At 46.6% G+C, this 27,818-nt stretch overlaps 1 protein-coding gene across 14 annotated transcripts in view; it reads right to left on the bottom strand.

The window, feature by feature from the left end:
- Positions 1-27,818, bottom strand: part of EP400 (E1A binding protein p400) — a 103,528-nt gene that overhangs the window by 9,487 nt on the left and 66,223 nt on the right. For 8 of the 14 annotated variants that reach the window (XM_058158906.1, XM_058158899.1, XM_058158907.1 and 5 more), the window contains 16 exons: positions 25,198-25,281; positions 23,366-23,500; positions 22,723-22,767; positions 20,368-20,521; positions 18,636-18,877; positions 17,493-17,666; positions 15,070-15,117; positions 12,649-12,785; positions 11,661-11,717; positions 11,115-11,193; positions 8,347-8,571; positions 6,471-6,516; positions 6,202-6,335; positions 4,365-4,572; positions 1,130-1,308; positions 749-955 (listed from right to left, as the gene is read on the bottom strand). In XM_058158906.1, coding sequence (XP_058014889.1) covers positions 749-955; positions 1,130-1,308; positions 4,365-4,572; positions 6,202-6,335; positions 6,471-6,516; positions 8,347-8,571; positions 11,115-11,193; positions 11,661-11,717; positions 12,649-12,785; positions 15,070-15,117; positions 17,493-17,666; positions 18,636-18,877; positions 20,368-20,521; positions 22,723-22,767; positions 23,366-23,500; positions 25,198-25,281 — 2,154 coding nt within the window. Of the gene's footprint in view, positions 1-748; positions 956-1,129; positions 1,309-4,364; positions 4,573-6,201; positions 6,336-6,470; positions 6,517-8,346; positions 8,572-11,114; positions 11,194-11,660; positions 11,718-12,648; positions 12,786-14,513; positions 14,550-15,069; positions 15,118-16,176; positions 16,213-16,742; positions 16,791-17,492; positions 17,667-18,635; positions 18,878-20,367; positions 20,522-22,722; positions 22,768-23,365; positions 23,501-25,197; positions 25,282-27,818 lie in introns of all 14 variants that reach the window. The other 6 variants (XM_058158911.1, XM_058158897.1, XM_058158900.1 and 3 more) reach the window with 6 other exon arrangements.

The following is a 27,818-nucleotide window of genomic DNA, read 5'->3' as shown; positions in this document are numbered from 1 at the left end:
GTGGTCCAAGATGAATCAGGTTATGTTTATCGCGGATATAGGAAAAAACAACAACGGGGGGAGGGGGCATTGGTTGTGGATCCGGAGATGTAGGAATCCTGATTTAAAATTCCCTGGTGGAAAATGCTGTGATTGGAAGGGCTGACTGACTTGCTGCTGGTGGTGATACTTAAGAAAGCTACAAAGGGGAACGAGACCAAGTTTGTCTATCTAAACCAGGGGTTTCCAACCTTGGAAATTTTAAGACTTCTGGACTTCAACTCCCAGAATCCCTCAGCCAGCAGAGCTGGCTGAGGAATTCTGGGAATTGAAGTCCACAAGTCTTAAAATTTCCAAGGTTGGAGACCCCTGATCTAAACTGATGTATCTCAACTTTGGCAACTTTAAGGCTTTAAAACTCCCAGAACTCCCCAACCCTCCCCAGCCAAAGTAACTTCAAATCTGGCTCATTAAGTACCTATTTTGGGGCTTCGTCGTAACTTTGACCAGTCCCTAAGCAACTGGTCATAAGGGGAGGGACTGCGCTTGCTGTGACCGGGATAGGAAAGCTGCTTTCTTTAAAGGGGAGGGTTCGTTTTTACTAATTTTGCTTCTTGCGCTTTTTAAAAACTTTGCCTTCGCTTTTGCTGACCTTCCTTAAAATCTTAATTTAATGTAATTGAACTAGTGAACCAAAGGAGAGACAGTCTTGCCTTCTGAGACCTAGCAAAGCGCTGGACCACCCTGGGAAGGTCAAGAGGTCACTCACCAACCGGGCTACTTGGAGGCCGGTGACCGTGGTGCCAGCCAGGACCGCGCTCGGCCTGGAGGCCGCGACGGCCGTGAGCTGCTGCGTCTGTTGTTGTTGCACCTGGACCTGGGCTGCCTGTTGTTGTGCTCCGGGGGCTCCCTGAGGCTGGGAGGCTTGTTGTTGTGTTGCTTGCATCTTCTGCTTCTGGAACTTGATGAGCTGCTCCTGGTTGGTGGAAGCCAAAGCCCCCCCAAAGAACGTAAATTGCAACTTCTGGTATGGTTTCCCCCGAGCCGGGAAGAGGAGCCCCTGAGAAAAGTGGCTTTCTTTGGAAGCCGAAGCAGTGGGAGAGAGGGACGGCTTCCCAAAAACAGAGGCAGAGACCCTCCTCTTCCTCACCTGGGAGATCTTGCCGACGGTCTTAATCTGGGGTTGCGACGGGGTCTGGCCTGGGGTTTGGATCTGGGGAACTTGGACCTGTCCTGTGGCCTGCTGTTGCTGTTGCTGCTGTTGGCGTAGGATCTGCAACTGATTTGGAGTGATGGTCTTTCCGGAGAGTTGCACGCTGGCTGCAGTAGCTGGAGAGGGAAAAAAATAAAGAAAGAATCATGAGCTATAGTGGCGCAGTGGTTAGAGTGCAGTACTGCAGGCTACTTCTGCAGGCTGCCAGCAGTTTGGCAGATGGAATCTCACCAGGCTCAAGGTTGACTCAGCCTTCCGTCCTTCCGAGGTGGGTAAAATGAGGACCTATGTCAAGGGGCTGACTGTGTAAACCACTTAGAGAGGGCTGAAAAGCACTGTGAAGCAGTATATAAGTCTAAGTGCTACTGCTCTTTTCTCCTTCCATCCACCCCCACCCACCCACCCACCCATCCATCCATCCATCCATCCATCCATCCATCCATCCATCCATCCATCCATCCATCCATCCATTGTACACAGTGGCTAAAATGCAGTATTGCAGGCTAACTCTGCTGATTGCCAGCAGTTCAATCCTGACCATCTCAAGCTTGACTCGGCCCTCCATCCTTCCGAGGTGGGTAAAATGAGGACCCAAATTGTTGGGGGCAAGAGGCTTGATTCTGTAAACCGCTTAGAGAGAGCTATAAAGCACTGTAAAGCGGTATATATAAGTCTATGCTATTGCGATTGCTATTACAAATGAAAATCGAAGCATTCGCTGCCACTATTTCTCATCATTTTGTGGACCCCTGAGGAGGGTCTTGGACCACACTTTTAAGAAAACTGTATTTTTCCACACCGACCACCCCAACGGTTATCAAGTGCTGTCCCGTGTCTGGAGGCCAGGATAGGGGTTGTTCCTCTGCCCTGGTCCTATTAGACCTCTCAGCGGCTTTCGATACCATCGACCATGGTATCCTGCTGCGCCGTTGGAGGATTGGGAGTGGAGGCACCGCTTATCGGTGGTTCTCCTCCCATCTCTCCGACCGGTCGCAGTCGGTGTTGACAGGGGGCAGAGGTCGGCCCCGAGGCGCCTCACTTGTGGGTGCCGCAGGGTCGATCCTCTCGCCTTCTGTTTAACATCTACATGAAGCTGCTGGGTGAGATCATCAGTGGTTTCGTGTGAGGTACCAGCTGTATGCGGATGACACCCAGCTGTATTTTTCCACACCGACCACCCCAACGGTTATCAAGTGCTGTCCCGTGTCTGGAGGCCGACGGGTCTGGCCTGGGGTTTGGATCTGGGGAACTTGGACCTGTCCTGTGGCCTGCTGTTGCTGTTGCTGCTGTTGGCGTAGGATCTGCAACTGATTTGGAGTGATGGTCTTTCCGGAGAGTTGCACACTGGCTGCAGTAGCTGGAGGGAAAAAAAAAAAAGAAAAAAAAAAAAAAAAAAAAAAAAAAAAAAAAAAAAAAAAAAAAAAAAGAAAAAAAAAAAGAAAGAAAGAATCATGAGTTATGGTGGTGCAGTGGTTAGAGTGCAGTACTGCAGGCTACTTCTGCAGGCTGCCAGCAGTTTGGCAGATGGAATCTCACCAGGCTCAAACTTGTCTCAGCCTTCCATCCTTACAAGGTCAGTAAAATGAGGACCCAGATTGTTAGGGGCAAGAGGCTTGATTCTGTAAATCGCTTACAGAGAGCTATAAAGCACTGTAAAGCGGTATATAAATCTATGCTATTGCGATTGCTATTACAAAATAAAATCGAAGCATTCGCTGCCACTATTTCTCATCATTTTGTGGCTCCCTGAGGAGGGTCTTGGACCACACTTTTAAGAAACAGAGAGATTAGAGCATGCCTGGAAGGTGACCATCTAAGTGGTCCAGTTCGAATGTCACCAGGCTCAAACTTGTCTCAGCCTTCCATCCTTACAAGGTCAGTAAAATGAGGAACCAGATTGTTAGGGTCAAGATGCCGACTCTGTAAACCACTTAGAGAGGGCTGAAAAGCACTGTGAAGCAGTATATAAGTCTAAGTGCTACTGCTCTTTTCTCCTTCCATCCATCCATCCATTGTACATAGTGGCTAAAATGCAGTATTGCAGGCTAACTCTGCTGATCACCAGCAGTTTGGCAGATGGAATGTCACCAGGCTCAAACTTGTCTCAGCCTTCCATCCTTACAAGGTCAGTAAAATGAGGAACCAGATTGTTGGGGTCAAGATGCCGACTCTGTAAACCATCTAGAGAGGGCTGTAAAGCACTGTAAAGTGGTATATAAATCTAAATGCTATTGCTCTTTTCTCCTTCCATCCATCCATTGTACACAGTGGCTAAAATGCAGTATTGCAGGCTAACTCTGCTGATTGCCAGCAACAAGTTTTTTTTTTGTTTACATTTATATCCCACCCTTCTCCGAAGACTCAGGGCGGCTTACAGTGTATAAGGCAATAGTCTCATTCTATTTGTATATTTTTACAAAGTCAACTTATTGCCCCCCCAACAATCTGGGTCCTCATTTTACCTACCTTATAAAGGATGGAAGGCTGAGTCAACCTTGGGCCGGGCTCGAACCTGCAGTAATTGCAGGCTCCTGTGTTCTAATAACAGGCTCTAACAGCCTGAGCTATTCCGGCCCCTAACAAGTTATAGTCATACAGTCATAAATGGAAAGAGATTGATGATGGGAACTATGAGAAGATTAATAGTAGTGCAGATTCAGTAAATAGTCTGACAGTGTTGAGGGAATTATTTGTTTAGCAGAGTGATGGCCTTCGGGAAAAAACTGTTCTTGTGTCTAGTTGTTCTGGTGTGCAGTGCTCTATAGCGTCGTTTTGAGGGTAGGAGTTGAAACAGTTTATGTCCAGGATGCGAGGGGTCTGTAAATTATATACTATACATTATATATATATCAATATAAACATAATATAGACATTATATATATATATATATATATATCAATATATTAAATGTCTCATTACCCAAACTAGGTATCATCATCAGTGCTAATGATACGTTTTGGATGGAGGGGTATGGCAGGTTTGTGTATTTTGGGGCGCCTGTAGAAACATGGGAGGATGAGTCTGCTGCTGACTAGCACTGATCATGTTACTTCAACTCCCAGCATTCCCTGGCCGGTTAGGGAATGCTGGGAGTTGAAGTCCACCCCTCTGAAAAAAGCAGCGGAGCTTGGAAAACGCTACTCTCAAGGATGCAGCCCCCCACAGCTTTTACCTGACGTCACCTGAGTGACCAAAGACCTTGGCTGGGTTTGGACTGGAGTCAGATTCGTGGTCACCACAGCTGAGGCAGTCACTGAAGTGACCGCTCGAACTCCGGGCGTAGACGTGAGGGTGACCAGTTCCGTGGAGGCAGCTGACGTGCCGGTGGCTCTCTGCTGGGAATGGACCACTTGAGCGGTGGTGGTCCCTGCTCCTGAAGTCTGAAAGGAAGGAGAAAAAAATTGGAAGGTTGGCGGATTTGTGGCTAACTTTGCCTCGCTGGAACTGAATTGTGAGAGCTGCGATGCCAGTTGCCCGGCTGAAAAACTACATTTGGAGCTATTTTTTTCCCCCCTTTGAATCTTTCCTGTCTCTTTCATGTGTCTTCAGCCACATCTGTAACAATTTGGCCACTTTGTCCAATGGGGCGACACCATCCCTTGTTAAATCACAAAGCATCATGGTTTGTAACGGATGGATGCCAATCTTAGGAGGACAGGATATTGGTCCAGAATAATAATAATTTAATAGGAAACGTCTTTAGATCAATACAGCCAAACCACTTTCAAGTTACTTAAATAGAAGTTCTTATTATCACAGTAGTAGTAGTAAGAAAAAGCAGCAGCAGCAGCAGAGGAAAGGAAGAAGAAGTGGAAAAAGAAGAGGAAGGAGGAGGAGGAGGAGGAAGAAGAAGAAGAAGAAGAGGAGGAGGAGGAGGAGGAGGAGGAGGAGGAGGAAGAAAGGAGGATGAAAAAGATCTTTCTCAAAGCCCATTTCTAACTCAAAACTAGAACATCTACTTTCTTGATGTTCAATTTTTATTTTTATTTTTATTTTTTTTTATTTGAATTTATATCCCGCCCTTCTCCGAAGACTCAGGGCGGTTTACATCGTGTAAGGCAATAGTCTCATTCTATTTGTATATTTATATATAAAGTCAACTTATTGCCCCCCCAACAATCTGGGTCCTCATTTTACCTACCTTATAAAAGATGGAAGGCTGAGTCAACCTTGGGCCTGGTGGGACTCGAGCCTGCAGTAATTGTAATTGCAGGCAGCTGTGTGTTAATAACAGGCTGCATTAGCAGCCTGAGCCACTTCCCAGCCCTCAGCAAACATTCTTTTAACCTCATATTTCACACACACACCCAAGTACAGTCCAGTAGAATCAGCAAATAAAAATCAACGGCCTTTTAGATAGAGACCACTTTCTGCTTTCAAAAGGAATGAATATCGTGAGGCTTTTAAGAAAACTGTATTTTTCTCTCCTTGTTGCAAGTAGAGTTTTGCCAATGTGAACTGCAAAGATTGAATGAGAATATCTAGGACGAAGCCGTTTAGAGAAAGCCAAGATAGAAGTCAGGTTCCCACTGTATCATCAGAAGAAATTTTAAAGGCTAGGAGGAGGAGGAGGAGAAGGAAGAAAAGGAAGGAAGAGGGAGGGAAGGAGGAAGGAGAAGGAAGAGGAGGAGGAGGAGGAGGAAGGAGAAGAAAAAGAAGAGAAAGATAGATAGATAGATAGATAGATAGATAGATAGATAGATAGATAGATAGATAGATAGATAGATAGATAGATAGATAGAAAGATAGATAGAAAGAGGTATTGACATCGACAAAACCACTGATGATACCTGTAACACATCCACATCTGCCTATCCCAGGTCCTTGGGAAGCATTTGATAGGTGAACAAAAATGCCAAACCCAGTCTGAACATCTGGATGCCTGTGCAATGAACCCCAATACCTCCAACCCTATCTATTCTTCTCCAAAGGTTGTCCCCCCCCCCATTTTAATAATTTTAATGCAAGGTAGCCATTATTATTATTTTATTTTATTTTGCAAAATTCACCGTCTTAGTTTTCTGCTCCGAGGAACGGCCACTCACCGCCAGCGTCCCGGGTATAACGGGTGAAGCCAACCGCTTGTTGATGGGTTGAAAAGTAGTTGCGGGGACCCCAGTTATGGTGTTGACGCTCACAGTGGCTGGAAAGAAAGGCGAGGTCACTCAGGTTGCAGGGGGAGCAGAAATGGTGGGGGGAGGGTTTGGTGGGGAAGGGGGGAAAGGGGGGGAACATTTATTCTGCCATTTTCCTATTTGCAAGGACTGGCCAGATATACCTGTTTGTATGCTGGTCCCGGTCACGGTGGGTTTCATGGTGCCAGCCTGGAGAGAGAGAAGGCATCAACATTGGTACCAGAGGAACCAGGGAGAGACCCTCCTGAACCCCTTCCAGATGTTTTCCAGCATTAATACAACAATAGCCCTTAGACTTATATAGCGCTTCACGGTGCTTTACAGTCCCCTCTAAGCGGTTTACAGAGTCAGCCTATCGCCCCCAACAATCTGGGTCCTCGTTTTTCTGACCTCGGAAGGATGAAAGGCTGAGTCAGCCTTGAATCTGGTGAGATTCGAACTGCCAAATTTGCTGGCAGTCAGCAGAAGTAGCCTGCAATACTGCATTCTAAGCATTGTGCAGGAAGGAGGAGGAGGAGGAGGAAGAAGAAGAAGAAGAAGAGGAGGAGGAGGAGGAGGAGGAGGAGGAGGAGGAAGAAAGGAGGATGAAAAAGATCTTTCTCAAAGCCTATTTCTAACTCAAAACTAGAACATCTACTTTCTTGATGTTCAATTTTATTTTATTTTATTTTTTTTATTTGAATTTATATCCCGCCTTCTCCAAGACTCAGGGCGGTTTACATCGTGTAAGGCAATAGTCTCATTCTATTTGTATATTTATATATAAAGTCAACTTATTGCCCCCAACAATTTGGGTTCTCATTTTACCGACCTCAGAAGGATGGAAGGCTGAGTCAACCTTGAGCCTATGAGGACTGAACTGCTGGCAGCTGGCAGTCAGCAGAATTAGCCTGCAATACTGCATTCTAAGCATTGTGCAGGAAGGAGGAAGGAAGGAAGGAAGGAGGAGGAGGAAGGAGGAGGAGGGAAAGGAAGAAGAAGTGGAAAAGAAGAGGAAGGAGGAGGAGGAGGAAGAAGAAGAAGAAGAAGAAGAGGAGGAGGAGGAGAAGAGGAGGAAGAGGAGGAGGAGGAGGAAAAAATATCTTTCTCAAAGCCCATTTCTAACTCAAAACTAGAACATATTCTTTCTTGATGTTCAATTTTATTTTATTTTATTTTATTTTTTTTATTTGATTTATCCGCCTCTTCTCCAAGACTCAGGGCGGTTTACATCGTGTAAGGCAATAGTCTCATTCTATTTGTATATTATATACAAAATCAACTTTTATTGCCCTCCAACAATCTGGGTCCTCAAATTAATGGGCCTGATGAGACCCCATCAGGCCCATGACTTGATCCTTTAAGCAAGGGGGTGGACCTCCTCTGTTCATCACTCCCTGACTCTAAAGCAGCAACTGAAGATTTACTTTATTATTTATTTATTGGTGGGGGGTTTTTTTATCCGCCTTTATTACAAGTAACTCGGAACAGCAAACATATCCAATATGTTCCTTCCTCCTCCTCGTTTTCCCCACAACAACTATCGGAGTGAGGTGAGTTGGGCTGAGATAGAGGGACTGGCCCAACCCAGCCAGCCTTCATGGCTAAGGCGGGACTAGAAGTCCCAGTCTCCTGGTGATTGGCAGAGTCACCCAGCTGGCTTTCATGCCTAAAGTGGGACTAGAACTCACAGTCTCCTAGGAGGTCATTGGCTCAATATCACTGGGACAGCTTTTAAGCCTAAAGGGAGACTAGCACTCAGAGTCTCCTGCCGATTGGTCCAAAATGACCTAGCTGGCTTTCATGCCTAAGGCAGAACTAGAACTCACTATCTCCTGGTTTGTAGGGAACCGCCTCACCACTACACCATTTAGCATGAATTTTCATCTCTCCTAACTCTGAGGGGTAACCAAGAGAAAGGAATAGTCCTGAAGCCATGCGTAAAATCCCAGGGTTTTGTTTTTTTTGCTTTGTGGCCCTATTTGGGTGCCTTCAGAGAGCTTTTCCTGCCCTCTTTGCAAGCCCGCCAGCGGGTCTTACCAACACAGCTGTGTTTGCCACCGTGGTCGCGGCCGTCTGCAGCCCACCTTGAGGCTGCTGGATGCCCTGGCCTTGCACCTGGGTCTGGGATTGTGCTTGCTGCCCCGATAATGGCTGAGCGGTTTGCTGTCCGGCCTGCTGTTGTTGCTGCTGCTGTTGTTGCTGCTGCTGCTGCTGCTGTTGTGGGGCAGCTTGTTGCTGAGCTCGCTGCTGTTCTGCCAGAGCCTGGAAAGAAGAAGAGAGCCAAAGAGTTGGAAGCGGGGCTCTTCTCTTGGGGGTCTCCCTTGGGGGTGGGGTGTTTGATCTTGCTTCCTTTTCTCTAGGGCTGAGAGAGAGGGACTGGCCTCCAATTACCTAGTTAATGCGGGTCCTTGGTGCTCTCTTGAGCTTGGTAGTTCCCTTGCAGACATTTCATGACCCAGCTAAGTAACAACATCAGTGCTAGAAGGGAGTGGGGTTTGGGAGGAGGAGGAGGAGGAGGACTGGAAGGGTCCTTGGTGCTCTCTGAGCTTGGTCGTTTTCTTATTTATTTTTTTAAAATAATATTTATTAAATTTCCAAACATTAAAATACACAGTACAAAAAGAAACATAATACACAAAAAAATATAAACGAAGAAAGACAGACGCATCGAAATTACAATACTAGTAACAGCTTTTCTACATCGGTATCTCTATCCTATTTAACTTCTATACACAGATTCTACTTCTAAATATCTCTATCTTAAACTTACATTCTTGTTTAAATTATCTTAACTTCTATTCACAATTCGCAATTGGTAGTTCTCTTGCAGACCTTTCATGACCCAACTAGGTAACATCATCAGTGCTAAAAGGGAGAGGGGTTTGCTCATATCTTTATGTACTAGTGCAGCGGTCCCCAACCTCTGCAGCTTGGTGGCCTGGATGGGATGGGGGAAAGAGGGGAACTGGGCTCGCCCCCCACAAGTGCACACACACAGAGCCCTTGCACAAGCAAGGACTGGCCAGATATACCTGTTTGTATGCTGGTCCCGGTCACGGTGGGTTTCATGGTGCCAGCCTGGAGAGAGAGAAGGCATCAACATTGGTACCAGAGGAACCAGGGAGAGACCCTCCTGAACCCCTTCCAGATGTTTTCCAGCATTAATACAACAATAGCCCTTAGACTTATATAGCGCTTCACGGTGCTTTACAGTCCCCTCTAAGCGGTTTACAGAGTCAGCCTATCGCCCCCAACAATCTGGGTCCTCGTTTTTCTGACCTCGGAAGGATGAAAGGCTGAGTCAGCCTTGAATCTGGTGAGATTCGAACTGCCAAATTTGCTGGCAGTCAGCAGAAGTAGCCTGCAATACTGCATTCTAAGCATTGTGCAGGAAGGGAGGGAGGGAGGGAGGAAGGAAGGAAGGGCAATAACACTAGCAATAGCACTTACAAGTTGTACACCGCTTCATAGTGGTTTACAGCCCTCTCTAAGCAGTTTACAGAGTCAGCCTCTTGCCCCCAACAATTTGGGTTCTCATTTTACCGACCTTGGAAGGACGGAAGGTTGAGACAACCTTGAGCCTGGCGAGACCTGAACTGCTGGCAGCTGGCAGTCAGCAGAATTAGCCTGCAATACTGCATTCAACCACTAGGAAGGAAGGAAGGAAGGAAGGAAGGAAGGAAGGAGGGAAGGAGGGAAGGAGGGAGGGAGGGGAAAGGAAGAGCAATAACAGTCATATACCGCTTCACAGTGCTTTACAGCCCTCTCTAAGCGGTTTACAGAGTCAGCAATTTTGCCCTCCAACAATCTGGGTCCTCAAATTAATGGGCCTGATGAGACCCCATCAGGCCCATGACTTGATCCTTTAAGCAAGGGGGTGGACCTCCTCTGTTCATCACTCCCTGACTCTAAAGCAGCAACTGAAGATTTACTTTATTATTTATTTATTGGTGGGGGGTTTTTTTATCCGCCTTTATTACAAGTAACTCGGAACAGCAAACATATCCAATATGTTCCTTCCTCCTCCTCGTTTTCCCCACAACAACTATCGGAGTGAGGTGAGTTGGGTTGAGATAGAGGGACTGGCCCAACCCAGCCAGCTTTTATGGCTAAGGCGGGACTAGAAGTCCCAGTCTCCTGGTTTCTAGCCATTACACAACTTGGTCCTCCTTCCCTTGAATCAATCTTATCTCTTCTTCTTGATTAATTAGATATTTTTCTTGATTTTATTTGTAAGTAACTCAATGCAGTGAATATGCCCAATATTCCTTACGTCTCCTATTTTCTCCACAACAAACCTGTGAGGTAGGCTGGGCTGAGAGACCGCAACTGGCCCAAACTCACCTATCCGGCTTTCATGCCTAAGAATTCACTGTCTCCTGATGACCGGCTCTAAGTCACCCAGCCAGCTTGCACATGTATTTCTCCCTAAGGCAACCTTACAACTTAGCATGATCAGCAAATAGGCCCAAAAATTAAAAATACAAAAACTTTTTCTTTTTCTTTCTTTCTTTTTCATTCATTCATTCTTACTTTCTCTCTCTCGCCTTTCTTTCTTTCTTTCTTTCTTTCTCATTCATTCATTCTTACTTTCTCTCACCTTTCTTTCGTCTTTCTTTTTCATTCATTCTTACTTTCTCTCTCTCCTCTTCCTTTCTTTCTCTCTTTTCATTCTTTATTTTCTCTTTCCTCTTTTTCTTTCTTTCTTTCTTTTTCATTCATTCTTTCTTTCTCTCTCTCCTCTGTCTCTCTCTCTCTTTCTCTCTCTCTCTCCCCTTTCTTTCTTTCTTTCTCTTTCAACCTACCTTCTTTTCCTTTGCGATGCGCTCTGCTCTGAGAGATGCAACTTGAATTGGAGGCAGTGGCTTATCATAGTTGATGCCACTAGAATTAGAGGAAAAATAGATAGTTAATAGATCAGGCAATAAGTAAAGCCACTTAGATCAAATAGGAGGTACAGAAATGTGATGAATGAGCAAATGAATAAATGAATGAATGATTGATTAATTGAGCAAAGTGAACCAAGTCAGATATTCTGAAGCGGGGGCGGGGGGGCGGGGGGGGGCACAAGGCATTTAAAATTAAACCCTGATGATTTCAGTGCTGGATTATGTACAAACACATGTAAACACATCACTAACATGTGTTGGAGCGAATACCCTGAACTCTAGCTCGGGGGTGGGGGGTCTCCAACTTGTCAACTTTATGACTTGTGGACTTCAACTCCCAGAATTCTGCACGGCTGGCTGAGAAATTCTGGGAGTTGAAGTCCACAAGTTGTAAAGTTGCCAGATTTGGTGATCCCTGCTCTAGATCATACCTCTTTTCCACCTTCTCTTGCCAGTTCTTACCTTTCTGCAAGGACTGAAGTGTGTTTAGGATTTTTCTGGAAAGGATTCATGCCAAGCCTGAAATAATAATAATAATAAAAAAAAGATAGCCGTTTGTTGGAAAGCCACGCAATTTAAAAATTGCCCCGAATCCAAAATTCGAAATGAAGGAATCAGGTCAGGCGCACAAATCAGTGGCTCAAATGGATACCAGGAGGGGCATATTGAGGCACACCTTTAGTTCGTTAACACATTCCTTATGCTTTTCTGAAGCGCATGCTTCTATTATTTAACACGAGACTGTACTTTCAGTTCATTCGTTAGATATTTTTTATCCTGCCCTTGCTACTTTAAAAGTAACACAAGGTGGCGAACACACCCAATACTTCTTCCTCCTCCTATTTTCCCCACAAACTACCTGTGAGGTAGACTTGGATGAGAGACAGAGGGACTAGCCCAAAGGCACCCAGCTGGCTTTCATGTCTAAAGCATGAAAGACTAGAATTCACTGTCTCCTGGTGTGTGGCTGAAAGTAAGCTAGTTGCTTTCATGCCTAAGGCGGAACTATAACTCGCCATCTCCTGGTGATTTACCTCAAGTCACTCACCTGGCTTTTATGCCTAAAATGGGACTAGACTCACAGTTTCCTGATAATTGACCCAAAGTCACCCAGCCAAACTTTCATGCCTTAAGCAGGACTAGAACTCCCAGTCTCCTAAGGCAGAACTATAACTCCCCTTCTCCTGGTGATTTACCTGAAGTCACTCAGCTGGCTTTTATGCCAGGACTAGGACTCACAGTTTCCTGGTAATTGACTCAAAGTCACCCAGCCGACTTTCATGCCTTAAGCAGAACTAGAACTCCGTCTCCTGGTTTCTAAGTTAAGACCTTCCCCAATACATCTGGCCCTCCTTTATCAGTATCACATCTGGAGACTGCCAACTGGATTCAGGCCTATTAAGTATGGAAAGGACTCATTTTCTCCCCAATTGTTCTTTTATGAACTTACAGGGGTTTGATGGGTGGGCTCCTCTTCCCAGCGATCAGTTTCATGATCTCAAAATGGTTTGTGTAGAGAAAGGTGTGTGCCGCACCTTCGTCCTGGGCGTACAGCTGGTTGGTCCGAAGGGGGCGACTGTTCTTTGTCTAAAGGTGAGCAAACGTGACAAACTTCATATATGGAGCAATGTGGAAAGAAGCAGGGAGGTATTGGTCTACGCACCGATTCATGTGGGAGTTTCAACGCAGCAATCTTCCCTAATCTGGCGTTCTCCAATTAGGACAGACTATAGCTATGTTTCTCAACTTGGCCAACTTTCAAAAGGATAGGCTTCAACTCCTAGAGTTCCCTAGGGGCTGGCTTCTCTAGATAACAAGACTCTATGGTTGTTGGATCTTAGTGGGTTGGTTTAACCAAGGCTTTTAAGCCGATGTTTCAAAACCTGGCCAACTTTCAGAGGGGGTGGACTTCAACTCCCAGAATTCTCCAGCCAGCCAGCATGGCCGGTTGGAGAATTCCAGGCGTTGAAGTCCACATCTATTAAAATTGTCCAGATTGAAAAACATTGGACTACAGATTCCATCTCTAAACAGAGGAGACTGTCTAGATCTGTGATAGTGAACCTATGGCACGCGTGCCCAAAGTGGCACGTGGAGCCACGTCGCCTGGCACACGCGGCGTCGCCCATTCTTCTTCTGGGTTTCTGGTGCATATGCGCATGCGACGATCAGCTGGCGTTTTTGCATGCAGCAGAGCCGGAAACTGGAAGAGCTGGTCTTCCGTTTTCCTGCGTGAGCATGCGTGCCGGCCAGCTGATTGTCAAGCATGCGCACCAGAAACCCAGAAGACGAGCTGGAAACCGGAAGTTCATTTTCAGGGGCGCGCCAAGCGCCCTTGGCAACTACTCTTCCGGGTTGCAGCCTACACGAGCGTGTGCATGCTCCCTTTTTGGCACTCAGCGCCGAAAAGGTTCACCATCACTGGTGTAGATCAGGGGTCTCCAACCTCGGTGGACTTCAACTCCCAGAATCCCCCAGGCAGCAAAGCAAAGAATTCTGGGAGTTGAAGTCCACCAGGCTTAAAGTTGCCAAGGTTGGAGACCCCTGGTCTAGATAGTCAGGCAAGACTAACTAATATAAAAGCTGAGAACAGATAATGAATTGAAAGAGCTGAATGAATTCTTGGTTGATCTCTCCGTTGCGTATCCTGGTTTTTTTGATTTTCAGAACTAAACCCGACTGGTTGTGGCAGCAGAATTTTTGAGAAGCGAGTTCCAACACAGCCTTCAGGGTTGTCACAGGAGCAGATTCTCTTTGACCATTCCGTAAGCGTAGGCTAGTTTTCCCCGTCACAGGAAAACCTGGATGGTTTTAAACATGAATTTGCTGAATCAGCCACAACGTCCCGTTGAACGCCATCGGGCTAAGCCAAAAAAACCACAATTGAGAAACCCACAGGGCTCGGATCTGTGCAATCCGTAAAGTCCAAATCAAGCCGGCCAAATGAAAGCTCAGTATAATGAACGAACTTGGCCGCGCATCTGTGCATGGACAAACACACATAGACGTAGAACTTTTTCTTGAAACGTTGGGTCTCCCAATCGAGTTGCATACCACGTTCATTTGCAAGCTCACAAAGGCTTAATATTTGTGATGTCAGAAGAGGGCTCCAAAGTTTTGCTCCTTCATTGAGATGTGTGTGCATGCATGTTCGTGGTGTGTGTGTATATGTGTGTAATCCAATTTATAGAGAACCACTCAAAAGGACTATTACATCTTCTAACAGTATAGCTATATTGTACTGCTCAGATTCTGCAGGGGTTAATTTGAAGGGGGGCGAGGGGGGGTGGAGGTGGAGAGGAGGTGATACATTACCTGAGGGGGTGTTGCAGGGATTAATTCATTAAAGTTCTGCAAAGCAATCAGATTTCAAAATGAAAAGTAAAAACAAAAACAAAAAAAAACCCAGCTAGTAGCCAAAATTTTATAAATTCAAACCCAAAAATTAAAAAAAAGAAAAAGAAAGAAAGGAAGGAAGGATGGGGGGGGGGGAGAATCAGACTAAACCATGAGGAATGAGGTGTCATTTCTGGGAGGTGGATGGAGTCTATTTTTCTTTTTCTTTTCCTTTTTTTTTTTTTGAACAATAATTTAAAAAAAATAATGATAATGGAATTCAAACCGGGTGAGGAAATCGCTCAACCGCATGCTGGAGACACAAAAGGGACCACAATCACAAATCTACTGCGTCGGACGCGGAAAATAAAATGGCGGAAGTTTCGAAGGGCGAAATCAGGAGGTGAGGTGTGGGGGGGCGGTGGTTGTGAGGAATATGGACCGTTCCTACTTCAGGTCGGGGGCTGCCATCTCTGCTGACGCTTAAAGAGATCGGAACTGTCTGCAATTGGAACAACAATTTGTAAGTGCACACCTTATAAATGCTTTTAGTCTTCTTCTTAGGGTTCGCTTCATACATAAGCTGTAAAATAAGAAGCAAAGTTTGACTTTCCATGATGGGTTTTGGGAAGGCGATTAGTGTCACAAAAATAAAAAGTAATAATGATAATCATAATAATGATGATGCTAATAATAATAATAAAAGAAAAACAAGGAAGTCCAGTTGCCTTTTGAAAAAAAGCACCTTTGGGACAACCATGACCTGGATGACTGAGAATCTCCATCGACAATAATCCAAGAGGTTGCCTCGTAGATTCCGTGGGCAAAGGAGGGGCAGGCGCAAGGCCTGGGTGGGGCGGGGGGAGGGTGTGAGGGAGAGACAGGCTTCGTCATCCCTGATGGGAGCCCCCCCCGCCCCAAAAGGAACTGGGGAGCATGCTGGAAAGCCTTGGCACAAACTCCGGGGGTCTCAGTCTCCATGCCCATCCTTCAAAGAGGCATCGGGGTTAAACTTAGCTCAGGGCGGTCGCGGGAACACCTTGGCGATTTCTTAAACAAGCAAAATAATAAGAATATTTTTTTTAAAAAAGAAAGAAAAAAAGGAGGAGGAGGAGGATAAAGCGCCACACAAAGCATCACACACAGGCACACACGGTCACAAAGAGGGGACCCGTTGAACGCCATCGGGCTAAGCCAAAAAAACCACAATTGAGAAACCCACAGGGCTCGGATCTGTGCAATCCGTAAAGTCCAAATCAAGCCGGCCAAATGAAAGCTCAGTATAATGAACGAACTTGGCCGCGCATCTGTGCATGGACAAACACACATAGACGTAGAACTTTTTCTTGAAACGTTGGGTCTCCCAATCGAGTTGCATACCACGTTCATTTGCAAGCTCACAAAGGCTTAATATTTGTGATGTCAGAAAGAGGGCTCCAAAGTTTTGCTCCTTCATTGAGATGTGTGTGCATGCGTGTTCGTGGTGTGTGTGTATATGTGTGTAATCCAATTTATAGAGAACCACTCAAAAGGACTATTACATCTTCTAACAGTATAGCTATATTGTACTGCTCAGATTCTGCAGGGGTTAATTTGAAGGGGGGCGAGGGGGGGTGGAGGTGGAGAGGAGGTGATACATTACCTGAGGGGGTGTTGCAGGGATTAATTCATTAAAGTTCTGCAAAGCAATCAGATTTCAAAATGAAAAGTAAAAACAAAAACAAAAAAACCCCAGCTAATAGCCAAAATTTTATTAATTCAAACCCAAAAATTAAAAAAAAGAAAAAGAAAGAAAGAAAGGAAGGATGGGGGGGGGGGGAGAATCAGACTAAACCATGAGGAATGAGGTGTCATTTCTGGGAGGTGGATGGAGTCTATTTTTCTTTTTCTTTTCCTTTTTTTTTTTTTGAACAATAATTTAAAAAAAATAATGATAATGGAATTCAAACCGGGTGAGGAAATCGCTCAACCGCATGCTGGAGACACAAAAGGGACCACAATCACAAATCTACTGCGTCGGACGCGGAAAATAAAATGGCGGAAGTTTTCGAAAGGGCCGAAATCAGGAGGTGAGGGTGTGTGGGGGGGGGGCGGTGGTTGTGAGGGAATATGGACCGTTCCTACTTCAGGTCGGGGGCTGCCATCTCTGCTGACGCTTAAAGAGATCGGAACTGTCTGCAATTGGAACAACAATTTGTAAGTGCACACCTTATAAATGCTTTTAGTCTTCTTCTTAGGGTTCGCTTCATACATAAGCTGTAAAATAAGAAGCAAAGTTTGACTTTCCGCGATGGGTTTTGGGAAGGCGATTAGTGTCACAAAAATAAAAAGTAATAATGATAATCATAATAATGATGATGCTAATAATAATAATAAAAGAAAAACAAGGAAGTCCAGTTGCCTTTTGAAAAAAAGCACCTTTGGGACAACCATGACCTGGATGACTGAGAATCTCCATCGACAATAATCCAAGAGGTTGCCTCGTAGATTCCGTGGGCAAAGGAGGGGCAGGCGCAAGGCCTGGGTGGGGCGGGGGGAGGGTGTGAGGGAGAGACAGGCTTCGTCATCCCTGATGGGAGCCCCCCCCCGCCCCAAAAGGAACTGGGGAGCATGCTGGAAAGCCTTGGCACAAACTCCGGGGGTCTCAGTCTCCATGCCCATCCTTCAAAGAGGCATCGGGGTTAAACTTAGCTCAGGGCGGTCGCGGGAACACCTTGGCGATTTCTTAAACAAGCAAAATAATAAGAATATTTTTTTTAAAAAAAAGAAAAAGAAAAAAAAAAGGAGGAGGAGGAGGATAAAAGCGCCACACCAAAGCATCACACACAGGCACACACGGTCACAAAGAGGGGACCCGCTTTGAACGGGTTTTGCGTCAGGCCCCACTCGCTCGCAGCCCCCCCTTCAGCCGCCGGGATGGGTGGGGGGGAAGCGGCCCCCGTTTGGAGTGGCACTCACCTTCCCTTCTTCGCGGGGAATGATGACGTTCTCGTAGCGGTTGCGGCACTGCTTGGGGGAGCGGTAAACCCGGCTGACGGAATTCACCACGTCGCTCACCAGGTCCCAGTTGGGGGTGTGCGCGGGGGACATGATGGCCAGGTTGAGTGGGAGTTCCAGCAGCTGCTTGACGGCCTATAGTCAAGGTGGGAAGAGCGAGGGGAAGGTGTCAAAATATCAGAATAAGGGAGCTGGATGGACCTCGGGGGTCTTCTGGTCCATGTCCTTGCTTAAGCAGGAGATCCTCTACCATTCTAGACGAATCATTGTTCAATTTCTCCTCCAAAACCTCCAGTAATGGAACACCTAGAACTTTTCTTTTCTTTTTATTCACTTCATATTAAAATATTGGACACAGTGTGACCATTTTGGTGTTATCTCCACTATACACACTAAAATATAAAACAAATATCATATATACTTATAGATTACTGATTATATACAATTATCCTGCCCTATATACTCCTTTACAAATGTACAGATATTACATCACATTTCGGGTCTACAAATCCTGATTATTTCCTGTTCCAACTCCCACCTCTCTGTTCTAACCATTGGTAGAATCTATTCCATATATCATGATATTCTGTCTCTCCTTTGCTTTTTTAATCCTAACGTCAATCTATCCATTTCTGCGCAAACCAATATTTTCTTTATTATCTCCCTTTCTAAAGGTATATTTTCAATTTTCCATTGTTGGGCGTATACCATTCTCGCTGCTGTTATAATGTGCAGTATTAAATATGTTGACCCTTTACTGTGGCCCTCTTTATTATGATTCCTAATAAAAATAATTCTGGTTTAAATTCCAATCTTTGTCCAACCAGAGCACCTAGAACTTCTGAAGGTGTTCCAGTCAAACTTCCTGTTCAAGGCAGGAGACCCTATACCACAAGTGTCAAAGTCGCATCGTCATGTTGTCATCCCATGACTTATCACGACTTCCCCCCCTTCCTTTAGCTGTCTCTGAGCTGAGATATCCCTGAAAACAACAAGATGACTTCTAGTGCCCGGCTGCTTGATGGCACCGACTGGGTCATCTTGGGTGGCCACTACAGAGATGCTGGGATCGCTTTTGGGTTAGTTTGGTAGACGGCCTCTCACCTGGAGGAGAGCCCAGTCTTCACTGATCAGCCACTCGGGGTTGTCCTGGCCGGCTTCCGCCGCCGGCTTCACGAGAGTGGGCAAGGGCTTGGCGAATGGGGTCTGTTGTTTGAGCAGGATGTTCTTCTTTTGCTCCTTGCCTTCCCGTCGCACTTTCAGCATTCCCGGAGTGGCGCGGTCAAAGAGGGAGCGAGGAGGGACGACGATTTCTCCGTGACGCTGCTTCTTCTTCCTTCCTGCAGCTGGGAGAGAGGGTGGCCACAGTCAGCGGAACAGCCAGAGGGAGGTGTGTATCTTTCCTTCCTTCTTTCTTTTTCTTTTCCTTTTTTCCGCATATAGACGAGAGGTCGAACAACTAGCCTTGTGGTGCAACCAAAACAATCTGGAACTGAACACACTCAAAACCGTAGAAATGGTGGTAGACTTTAGGAGAAACCCTTCCATACTTCCACCTCTCACAATACTAGACAACACAGTATCAACAGTAGAAACCTTCAAATTTCTAGGTTCTATCATATCGCAAGATCTAAAATGGACAGTTAACATCAAAAACATCATTAAAAAAGGACAACAAAGAATGTTCTTTCTGCGCCAACTCAGTAAGCTCAAACTGCCCAAGGAGCTGCTGATTCAGTTCTACAGAGGAATTATTGAGTCTGTCATTTGCACCGCTATAACTGTCTGGTTCGGTTCTGCAACCCAACAAGAAAGACACAGACTTCAGAGGAATATTAGAACTGCAGAAAAAATAATTGCTACCAACCTGCCTTCCATTGAGGACCTGTATACGGCACGAATCAAGAAGAGGGGCGTGAAAATATTTACAGACCCCCCCCCCATCCTGGACATAAACTGTTTCAACTCCTACCCTCAAAACGACGCTATAGAGCACTGCACACCAGAACAACTAGACACAAGAACAGTTTTTTCCCGAAGGCCATCACTCTGCTAAACAAATAATTCCATCAACACTGTCAGACTATTTACTGAATCTGCACTACTATTAATCTTCTCATAGTTCCCATCACCAATCTCTTTCCACTTATGACTGTATGACTATAACTTGTTGCTGGCAATCCTTATGATTTATATTGATATATTGACCATCAATCGTGTTGTAAATGTTGTACCTTGATGAACGTATCTTTTCTTTTATGTACACTGAGAGCATATGCGCCAAGACAAATTCCTTGTGTGTCCAATCACACTTGGCCAATAAAAAATTCTATTCTATTCTTTCTTTCTTTTTTTTCTTTCTTCCTTCCTTCCTTTCTTTTTCTCTCTCCCCCCCATGGTCTCTCCCTCTCTCGCTTTCTTCCCCCTCCCCCGCTTGGTCTCTCTCTCCTTCTCCTTCTCTTGGTCTCTCCCTCCTTCCCTTCTTCTCTTGGTTTCTCCTCTCTTCCCCACTGGTCTCTCCTCTCCCTCCCCTCTCTTGGTCTCTCTCTTCCTTTGTCTGTCTCACCCTCCTCACCCCCCCCACCCTCTTAGTCCCTCTCTCTCTCTCTCTCTCTCCCTCCCTCCCTCCCCCTCCCTTGGTCTCTCTCTTGGTCTCTCCCTCTCTCTGTGAGTGTGTGTGAAGAGAAATGCAGTCTGTCCCGAACATGTCAAGCCTCAAGCTGGGAAGATGACGTGGATGGAGTCGTGGATCAGCTTCGAGGCGAAGGTGACATGAGGTGCAGCAAATACAACAAGCCAGAAGGCAAATGGACCTCGAATCCCAGGCAAAGCTTACTGGAAGGATCAGTCTTGTGCCTCTTGCGTTCCTTCCTGACGTACACGGGAGGCAGCTTGGACTCTGGGATGGGGACCGGCTCGTACATCAGACACATAACCGAGTCAATGTAAATATCGTTGTCATCTTGCGGTGGGGTGGGCGGAGTCCAAAGCTGGAAAAAGCATCCGGAGAAAGTTACCCTTTTCTTGTTTCCTAAATTGTACTGGTAGATACATGCTTGGCTGTGTTTCACTGGGGGGGCGGGGGGGGGGAGAGGAAGAGGAGGAGGAGGAGGAGGAGAATAGCAATAGCACTTAGACTTATATAACACTTTATAGTGCTTTACATCCCTCTAAGCCAGGGGTCTTCAACCCTGGAAACTTTAAGACTTGTTGTTGTGTCTTGCCTGCTCTCACAGCAGCCGGGGCCTTCTTATCTGCTCCCGAACACGGAGGAATGTATGCCTCCCGGCCCCAGTCCTGGCTCCATGCCCAGACAAGCTGAAGAGGAGGGGGCACCTCCCGGTCCCAGCCCTGGCTCCATGCCCAAGCAGGCTGCAGAGGAGGGAGAACCCCCCGGCCCCAGCCCTGGCTCCATGCCCAGGCAAACAGAGCAGCTAGACCCCTCCCCCTCCTCCACAGCATGTGAGCCTGAGGAAAGTTTACTTCCAACAGCTGCTGATTGGAGTGACCCTCGCATCAGAAGACTGGATAGGCGGAGGCAACAGAAGGAAGGGAGGGGCAGGCCTGGATAAGTGCTGAGTCATGGAGCCACACCCCATGGCCTATATAAAGGACCTGCTTTCTGGCAGTCTCTGAGTCAGGCAAAGTCGAACTTATCTTGCTGAAGTCACTTTCTGGTCTCCTGCCTGCTCTGAGGACTTTGCTAGGACTTTGGGCAGAGCTGCAGAGGCAAGCCTGATTCGGATTTCCCTGACCCGGCCGTCAGCGGAGGAGTGGGACACGACACTTGTGGACTTCAACTCCCAGCAAAGCTGGCTGAGAGATTCTGGGAGTTGAAGTCCATAAGTCTTAAAAGTTGCCAAGGTTGGAGACCCCTGCTCTAAACGGTTTACAGAGTCAGCGTTTTGCCCCCAACAATCTGGGTCCACATTTTACCCCAACTCAGGAGCATGGAAGGCTGAGTCAACCTTGAGCCTGGTGAAATTCGAACTGCATTCAGTCAGCAGAAGTAGCCTGTAGTACTGCACTCTAACCACTGCACCACCATGGCTCATTAATAGCATTCTATAGGGAAGTGAGGAAGTGAGGTTCTAGAAGCAAGGGATTTGTCATCTCTCCCACCCTGTTGTGACTCGTCCTCCCTCCTCTCCTCAGCCAGGCCCCTCCTGTCTCCAACCGGGCCTTTTATCAGACTCCGAGTCTAATAATGAAGATGAACAGCCTGTCATGCCTCCAGCCCCCGGCCCTGGCCCCATGCCCGGAGAGGATTCCAGGAGTGAAAGGAGTAGCCCAAGAAACCTCACTCATACAGTGTGTGTTCCTTTGGCTCAGCCTTCAGAGCAGGAAGCCAGCCAGGTGCTGGAATTACTCGGCCCTACTCCCTCTGACCCCTCCCTTTCCCAGACGCTGTCAGCAGATCCAGCTGAAGACAATTCACAGTGGGTGGACCCTCACTTCCGGAGATCTGAGAGGCGACGCCAGCAGAAGGAGGGGTGGGACAGGCCTGGATAAATGCTGAGTCATGGAGCCACACCCCACAGCCTATATAAAGGACCTGCTTTTGGCATTCCAACCTTGAGTCAAGCAAAGTCTTATCTAGTTTGCTGCTACCGGACCCTATCGCTGAAGTCACAACTTGGACTCCTGCCTGCCCTGATAAACCTTGAAGGAACTTGGCAAGCTGCAGAGGCTTCGTTGCCACGTTTGTTACGGACTTCCTTGACTCGTTCGTTGGAGTAGGAGTGGGACACGACACACCCTCTCTCGCCCATCCATCCATCTATCCATCCAAGAATCTTAATAGCAATAGCCATAGCCCTTAGACTTATATACTGCTTCACGGTGCTTTCCAGCCCTCTCTAAACAGTTTACAGAGTCAGCCTCTTGCCCCCAACAATCTGGGTTCTCATTTTACTGATTTCGGAAGGATGGAGGGCTGAGTCAACCTGGAGCCTGGTGAGATTCAAACTGCTGAATTGCAGGCAGCCGGCAATCAAGAGAAGTAGCCTGCAGTACTGCACTCTAACCACTGCGCCATCACAACTCAGCACCATCACGAATGGAAAGAGGATGGAACAAGGAGGAGGAAAAAGAAAGAAGGCGGATGAGAGAGGAGGGAAGAAGGAGGAGGAGAATGGGAGGAGGAGGAGGAAGGAGAGGGAGAAAGAGAAGGAGGAGGAGGAGAACTTACTGGCATTATTTCAGTTTGTCCATCTGGTCCTTCATAAAAATACTCCTGTAGTACCAGGGATGGTGGTTGGGGGGAGAGGGAGGACAAAGAGAGGTTTATTCAGTTCTAGTGTTATGAAAAATGTACCCCAATTCTTACCTCAACCCTCTTAACACCCAGTTCAAAATAGAGAGCATCATCTAAGGCAGGGGTCTCCAACCTTGGCAACTTTAAGCCTGAGGGACTTCAACTCCCAGAATCCCCCAGCCAGCAAAGCTGGCTGGGGAATTCTGGGAGTTGAAGTCCCCCAGGCTTAAAGTTGCCAAGGTTGGAGACCCCTGATCTAAGAGGATCCCCTCCCCCAGCCTCCGAGAGGGAGTTTCTGATCCCCGAAGGGCATCATCGGCTGGAAACAAAGAAGAGAAAAAGGCGAGCGAAGAAAAACGTCAACAGCAGCAGCCACGACGGCTTTCCACTCCTGAAAACCCTGGCATTCACCTCAGCTAGAGCTTAAGCCGGAGAAGTTAATTTATGGCAACGGAAGAAGGGCGACATTGAAAAGATGGCGGACGGTGATTGTGACAGGGAAGCGCAGACGAGCCCAAAAGTCTGGAAATATTTCCAGAGCTTCGAGACGAGGGAAAAGACGGAGAAGTTTATTTACTTTGTTATAGGCGTCTTCTCGAGTGTAAGTGAAAAGTTCTTCCTCCTTCCCTTCTAGAATCGTTCTTTCCTCTTCCTCTTTCAGCCCTTTCAGATGCTGAGCTTCCCATTTCCGTTTTGCCGTCCTCACTTCCACCTAGATGTTAAAAACAGAAAACCAGGAGAACTGTTCTGACCTGGGCTTCCCAAGAGCATGAAGCAAACTTCTTGTCCTGACAAAACCCACTTTTTATTAAGTTACTGTAAATTCTTCTCATTCACATCCAGCAAAGTCTTTCAAGGGAGAATTTACAGTCACAGACCTTATCTGGCTTGGGGAGCTGCCGGGCCAATATCTTCAAAACTTGGCAAGGAGTCACGAACCAATTAAGTGAACTAATTGTCTCCTGCAAACTCCCCTCCCCTTTTGCTCCTCTTTTATTCCCTCTGGGAAGGGTCATTCATCGTCCAGTTGTAGCTTTACTCTCAAGTCGACCCTTGTTCTTTAGCTGTCCCCTTCGTCTGGCAACTGTGCGCATGCGCACACTGGGAACAGGCTCCAACTGTTCATCTGCCTCACTGATGTCTGACTCCAAAGGCAGCTGATAACTCCCAGATGGCCCTGGCCCCCTCTCTGCCTCTGATGCAGAGCCCTCATCAGAGCCTTCCCCAGACCAGGACTGGCCCATGTTCCTCCCCAACCTCCTCACTATCCAAATCTGCTGCCAACTCCAGAAAATGTGGGTTCGGGAGAGCTTGCTTTCGACGTGGCAATATTACGATATTTCTGAATCAAAAGACTGCTTGGGGAGTTTCAAAAGATGCCTGTGTCTGTTGAAGGGGGCAAGACATGTTGACTTTCTTTGATAAGTATAATAATAGCATAATAATGTTGGCATTACTACTTCCCTGCATATCAACAGCCAGTCAGTTTGATCTAGTTGTTAAGGCACCAGGCTAGAAAATGGGAGTCCGTGAGTTCTAGTCGCGCCTTAGCCATGAAAGCTGGCTGAGTGACTTTGGATCAAACACTGGGAGACTGGGAGTTCTAGTTCTGCCTTAGGCATGAAAACCAACTGGGTGACTTTGAGCCAATCACCAGAAGAGAGAGACTTCTAGTCCCGCCTTAACCATGAAAGCCAGCTGGGTGACTTTGGGCCAATCACCAGGAGATAACTGAATTCTAGTCCCACTTTAAGCTTCAAAGCTAATTGGATGACTTTGCACCAATCACCAGGAGTTCTAATCTTGCCTTAGCCATGAAAGCCAGCTGTGTGACTTTAGGACAGTCCCTCTCTCATATAATAGGGTTGTGGGGAAAATAGGAGGAGGAAGATATGTTGGATATGTTTGCCACCTTGAGTTGTTCGTAAAAATAATAATCACAGGATGCACGTAAATTAAACTAAGTAAATCTACGGAACCGCCTACTGCCACCGATAGCCTCCCATCGACCAGTGCGCTCCCATAGGGAGGGTTTCCTCAGGGTGCCGTCGGCCAGACAATGTCGGCTGGCTACCCCCAGGGGGAGGGCCTTCTCTGTGGGGCTCCAACCCTCTGGGACGAGCTACCACCAGGGATCTGCCAACTCCCTGATCTCCGAATCTTTCGACGCGAGCTGAAAACGTTTTTATTCCATCGTGCAGGACTGGCCTAATGGTTTTTTAAATGGGGTTTTTTATTGGATTTTATAGTTTCTAGCCAATTCGAATATTTGTCTTTTAAATTTGTTCTTAATTTTTGTATTTCATTGTTTTTACCCTGGCTGTAAACCACCCTGAGTCCTTTGGGAGAAGGGCGGTATAGAAATTAAATAAACTTAAACTTAAATTTAAATAAGTAAACAGATCCTACCTCATTTTCTTTGGATTCATTCTCCTCAGCAGAAACGTGAAAGAATTCCAAATAATTCAAGGCATACTTTTCAATGGGGGTGAGCTGAAAAAAAAAGCAAAGAGAATCCCCAGCATGACCAATTAAAATATTAATGGGCAACAGATTAATGACCTTTGAAGCAGGCAACTGAACGCCAATAAGAAGGATATAAAAGAACCATGCTTGCTTTACATTAATTTGATGTCACTTGATAAACACAGCCACCCTTTGTTTATTAAACTGGAAATGCGATCTCTCCTTCAGCTACAAGGGCTTAGTTTTGAATGGGACATAACTCTTTTAAAAAGCAAAGGAATGGACAACTTGGATAGCCAACTAAAGGTCTACGGAGATTCTTTGTCATCCAGGTCATGGTCATCCCAAAGGTGCTTTTTTTTTCAAGAGGCAACTGGATTTTCTTGTTTTTTTTTCTTTTGAAGATGTTTTGCATCTCATCCAAGAAGCTTCTTCAGCTCTGACTGGATAGTGGGGAATGGAAGGATTGATACTCCTTGCAGACAGCTGGTCATTTGCATCCTTTCAGAGCAGGGGTTTCCAATCTTGGCAACTTTAAGCCTGGAGGACTTCAACTTCCAGAATGCCCCAGCCAGCTTTGCTGGCTGGGGCATTCTGGGAGTTGAAATCCTCCAGGCTTAAAGTTGCCAAGGTTGGAGACCCCTGTTTTAGAGGGTTCCTGAGGCCACTTGGAGATTTATCTGTGTCCTCAGGGTCACCTGAGTGGTGCTCCTGGTTCCTGCAGTCTGCAATTTTTCCTCTGGAAATCCATCCCTATTCCCACACCATTCGAAGGAGGTTCATCCCAAATTGTATAGCTAAACGTCTGTAGGGATTCTCTGCCATCCTGGATGACCAGGTCATGGACAACCATGGACCAAAGCATCTTTGGGACAACCATGACCTGAATGACCGAGAATATAAATCCTTCCATTCCCTACTATCCTGTCAGAGGCTGAAGAAGCTTCTTGGATGAGAAGCGAAACATCTTCGAAGAAAAACCAGAAAGTCCATTTGCCTTTTGAAAAAGCACCTTTGGATAGAGCCGTTTAGCTCAATCTTAAAAGAAGGGGGAGGGGGTTCTGAGTCATAGCAGAATGTGGATGGCTTGCTGGGGAGAATCAGATGCATTAATTTAAAACAAAAATAAATCAACAAGACATAAAAACGGAGAGCCCGTTTAGTGCAGGGGTTAAAGCCCCAGGCTAGAAACTGGCGTGTCCCACTCCTCCGCTGACGGCCGGGTCAGGGAAATCCGAATCAGGCGTGCCTCTGCAGCTCTGCCAAAGTCCTAGCAAAGTCCTCAGGGCAGGCAGGAGACCAGAAAGTGACTTCAGCAAGATATGTTTAGACTTTGCCTGACTCAGAGAATGCCAGAAAGCAGATCCTTTATATAGGCCATGGGGTGTGGCTCCATGACTCAGCACTTATCCAGGCCTGCCCCTCCCTTCCTTCTGTTGCCTCCGCCTATCAAGTCTTCTGACGTGAGGGTCACTCCAGTCTGCAGCTGTTGGCAATTGACCTCCCTCAGGCTCACATGCTGTGGAGGAGGGGGAGGGGTCTAGTTGCTCCGTTTGCCTGGGCATGGAGCCAGAGCTGGGGGCTGGAGGTATTTCCTCCTCTTCAGCCTGTCTGGACATGGAGCCAGGGCTGGGGCCGGGAGGCATACTAGGACATTCCTCCGTGTTCGGAAGCAGATAAAAAGGCCCCGGCTGTGGTGAGATCGGACGAGACACAACAGAAACTGGGAGACTGTGGAATTCTAGTTCTATCTTTGGCCTGAAGCCAGCTTGGGTGAGTGGGGGGGAATCTTAGGCCAATCCCTCTGCCTAATCTTTAGAAGAAGGTAGCAGGGGAAACGGAAGAATCATGCCAAGGAAACTTCAAGGGCTGGGTCCAGGTAGAAGAGCAATAGCCCTTAAACTTATATGCCGCTTCACAGTGCTTTACAGCCCTCTCTAAGCTGCCCTCTCAGGCAGGAGATCCTAGACCATTTCAGGCTGTCTCGTTTCTTCTTAAAAACCTCCAGTGAAGGAGCGGCCACGACTTCTGAAGGCAAGCTGTTCCACTGATTAATTGTCCTCACTATTAGAAGTTTCTCCTTGGTTCCAGGTTGCTTCTCTCTTTGATTAGTTTCCAACCATTGTTTCTTGTCCTGCCTTCAGGTGTTTTGGACAATAATTTGACCCCCCTCTTCTTTGGGGCAGCCCCTCAAATACTGGAATACTGCTATCATGTCACCCCTAGTCCTTCTTTTCTCTAGACTAGTCAAACCCAAATCCTGCGGCCATTCTTCGTATGTTTTCGTCTCCAGGCCTTTGATCATCTTAGTTGCTCTTTACTGAACTTTTTCCAAACGTTCTTTTTTGTAGTAGGCCTTCTCTGTGGGGGCTCCAGCCCTTCCGGGGTTGTGTCAACTCCCCGACTTCCGGTCCTTTAAACGCGAGCTCAAGACTTTCTTATTCCACCGTGTGGGGCTAGCTTGATGAAATTTTAAGTGGGGTTTTAGGATCGTTTTACTTTAGTTTTAATTTTAATTGGCCATTTTATAATCAGTTTTTTAATATGCTTTTTAATTTTGTCTA

This window comes from Ahaetulla prasina, chromosome 15 (genome assembly GCF_028640845.1).
Source record: "Ahaetulla prasina isolate Xishuangbanna chromosome 15, ASM2864084v1, whole genome shotgun sequence".
Classification (NCBI taxonomy): domain Eukaryota; kingdom Metazoa; phylum Chordata; class Lepidosauria; order Squamata; family Colubridae; genus Ahaetulla; species Ahaetulla prasina.
Note: the sequence above shows the minus strand (reverse complement) of the source record. Positions and strands in the feature narration are given on the sequence as shown.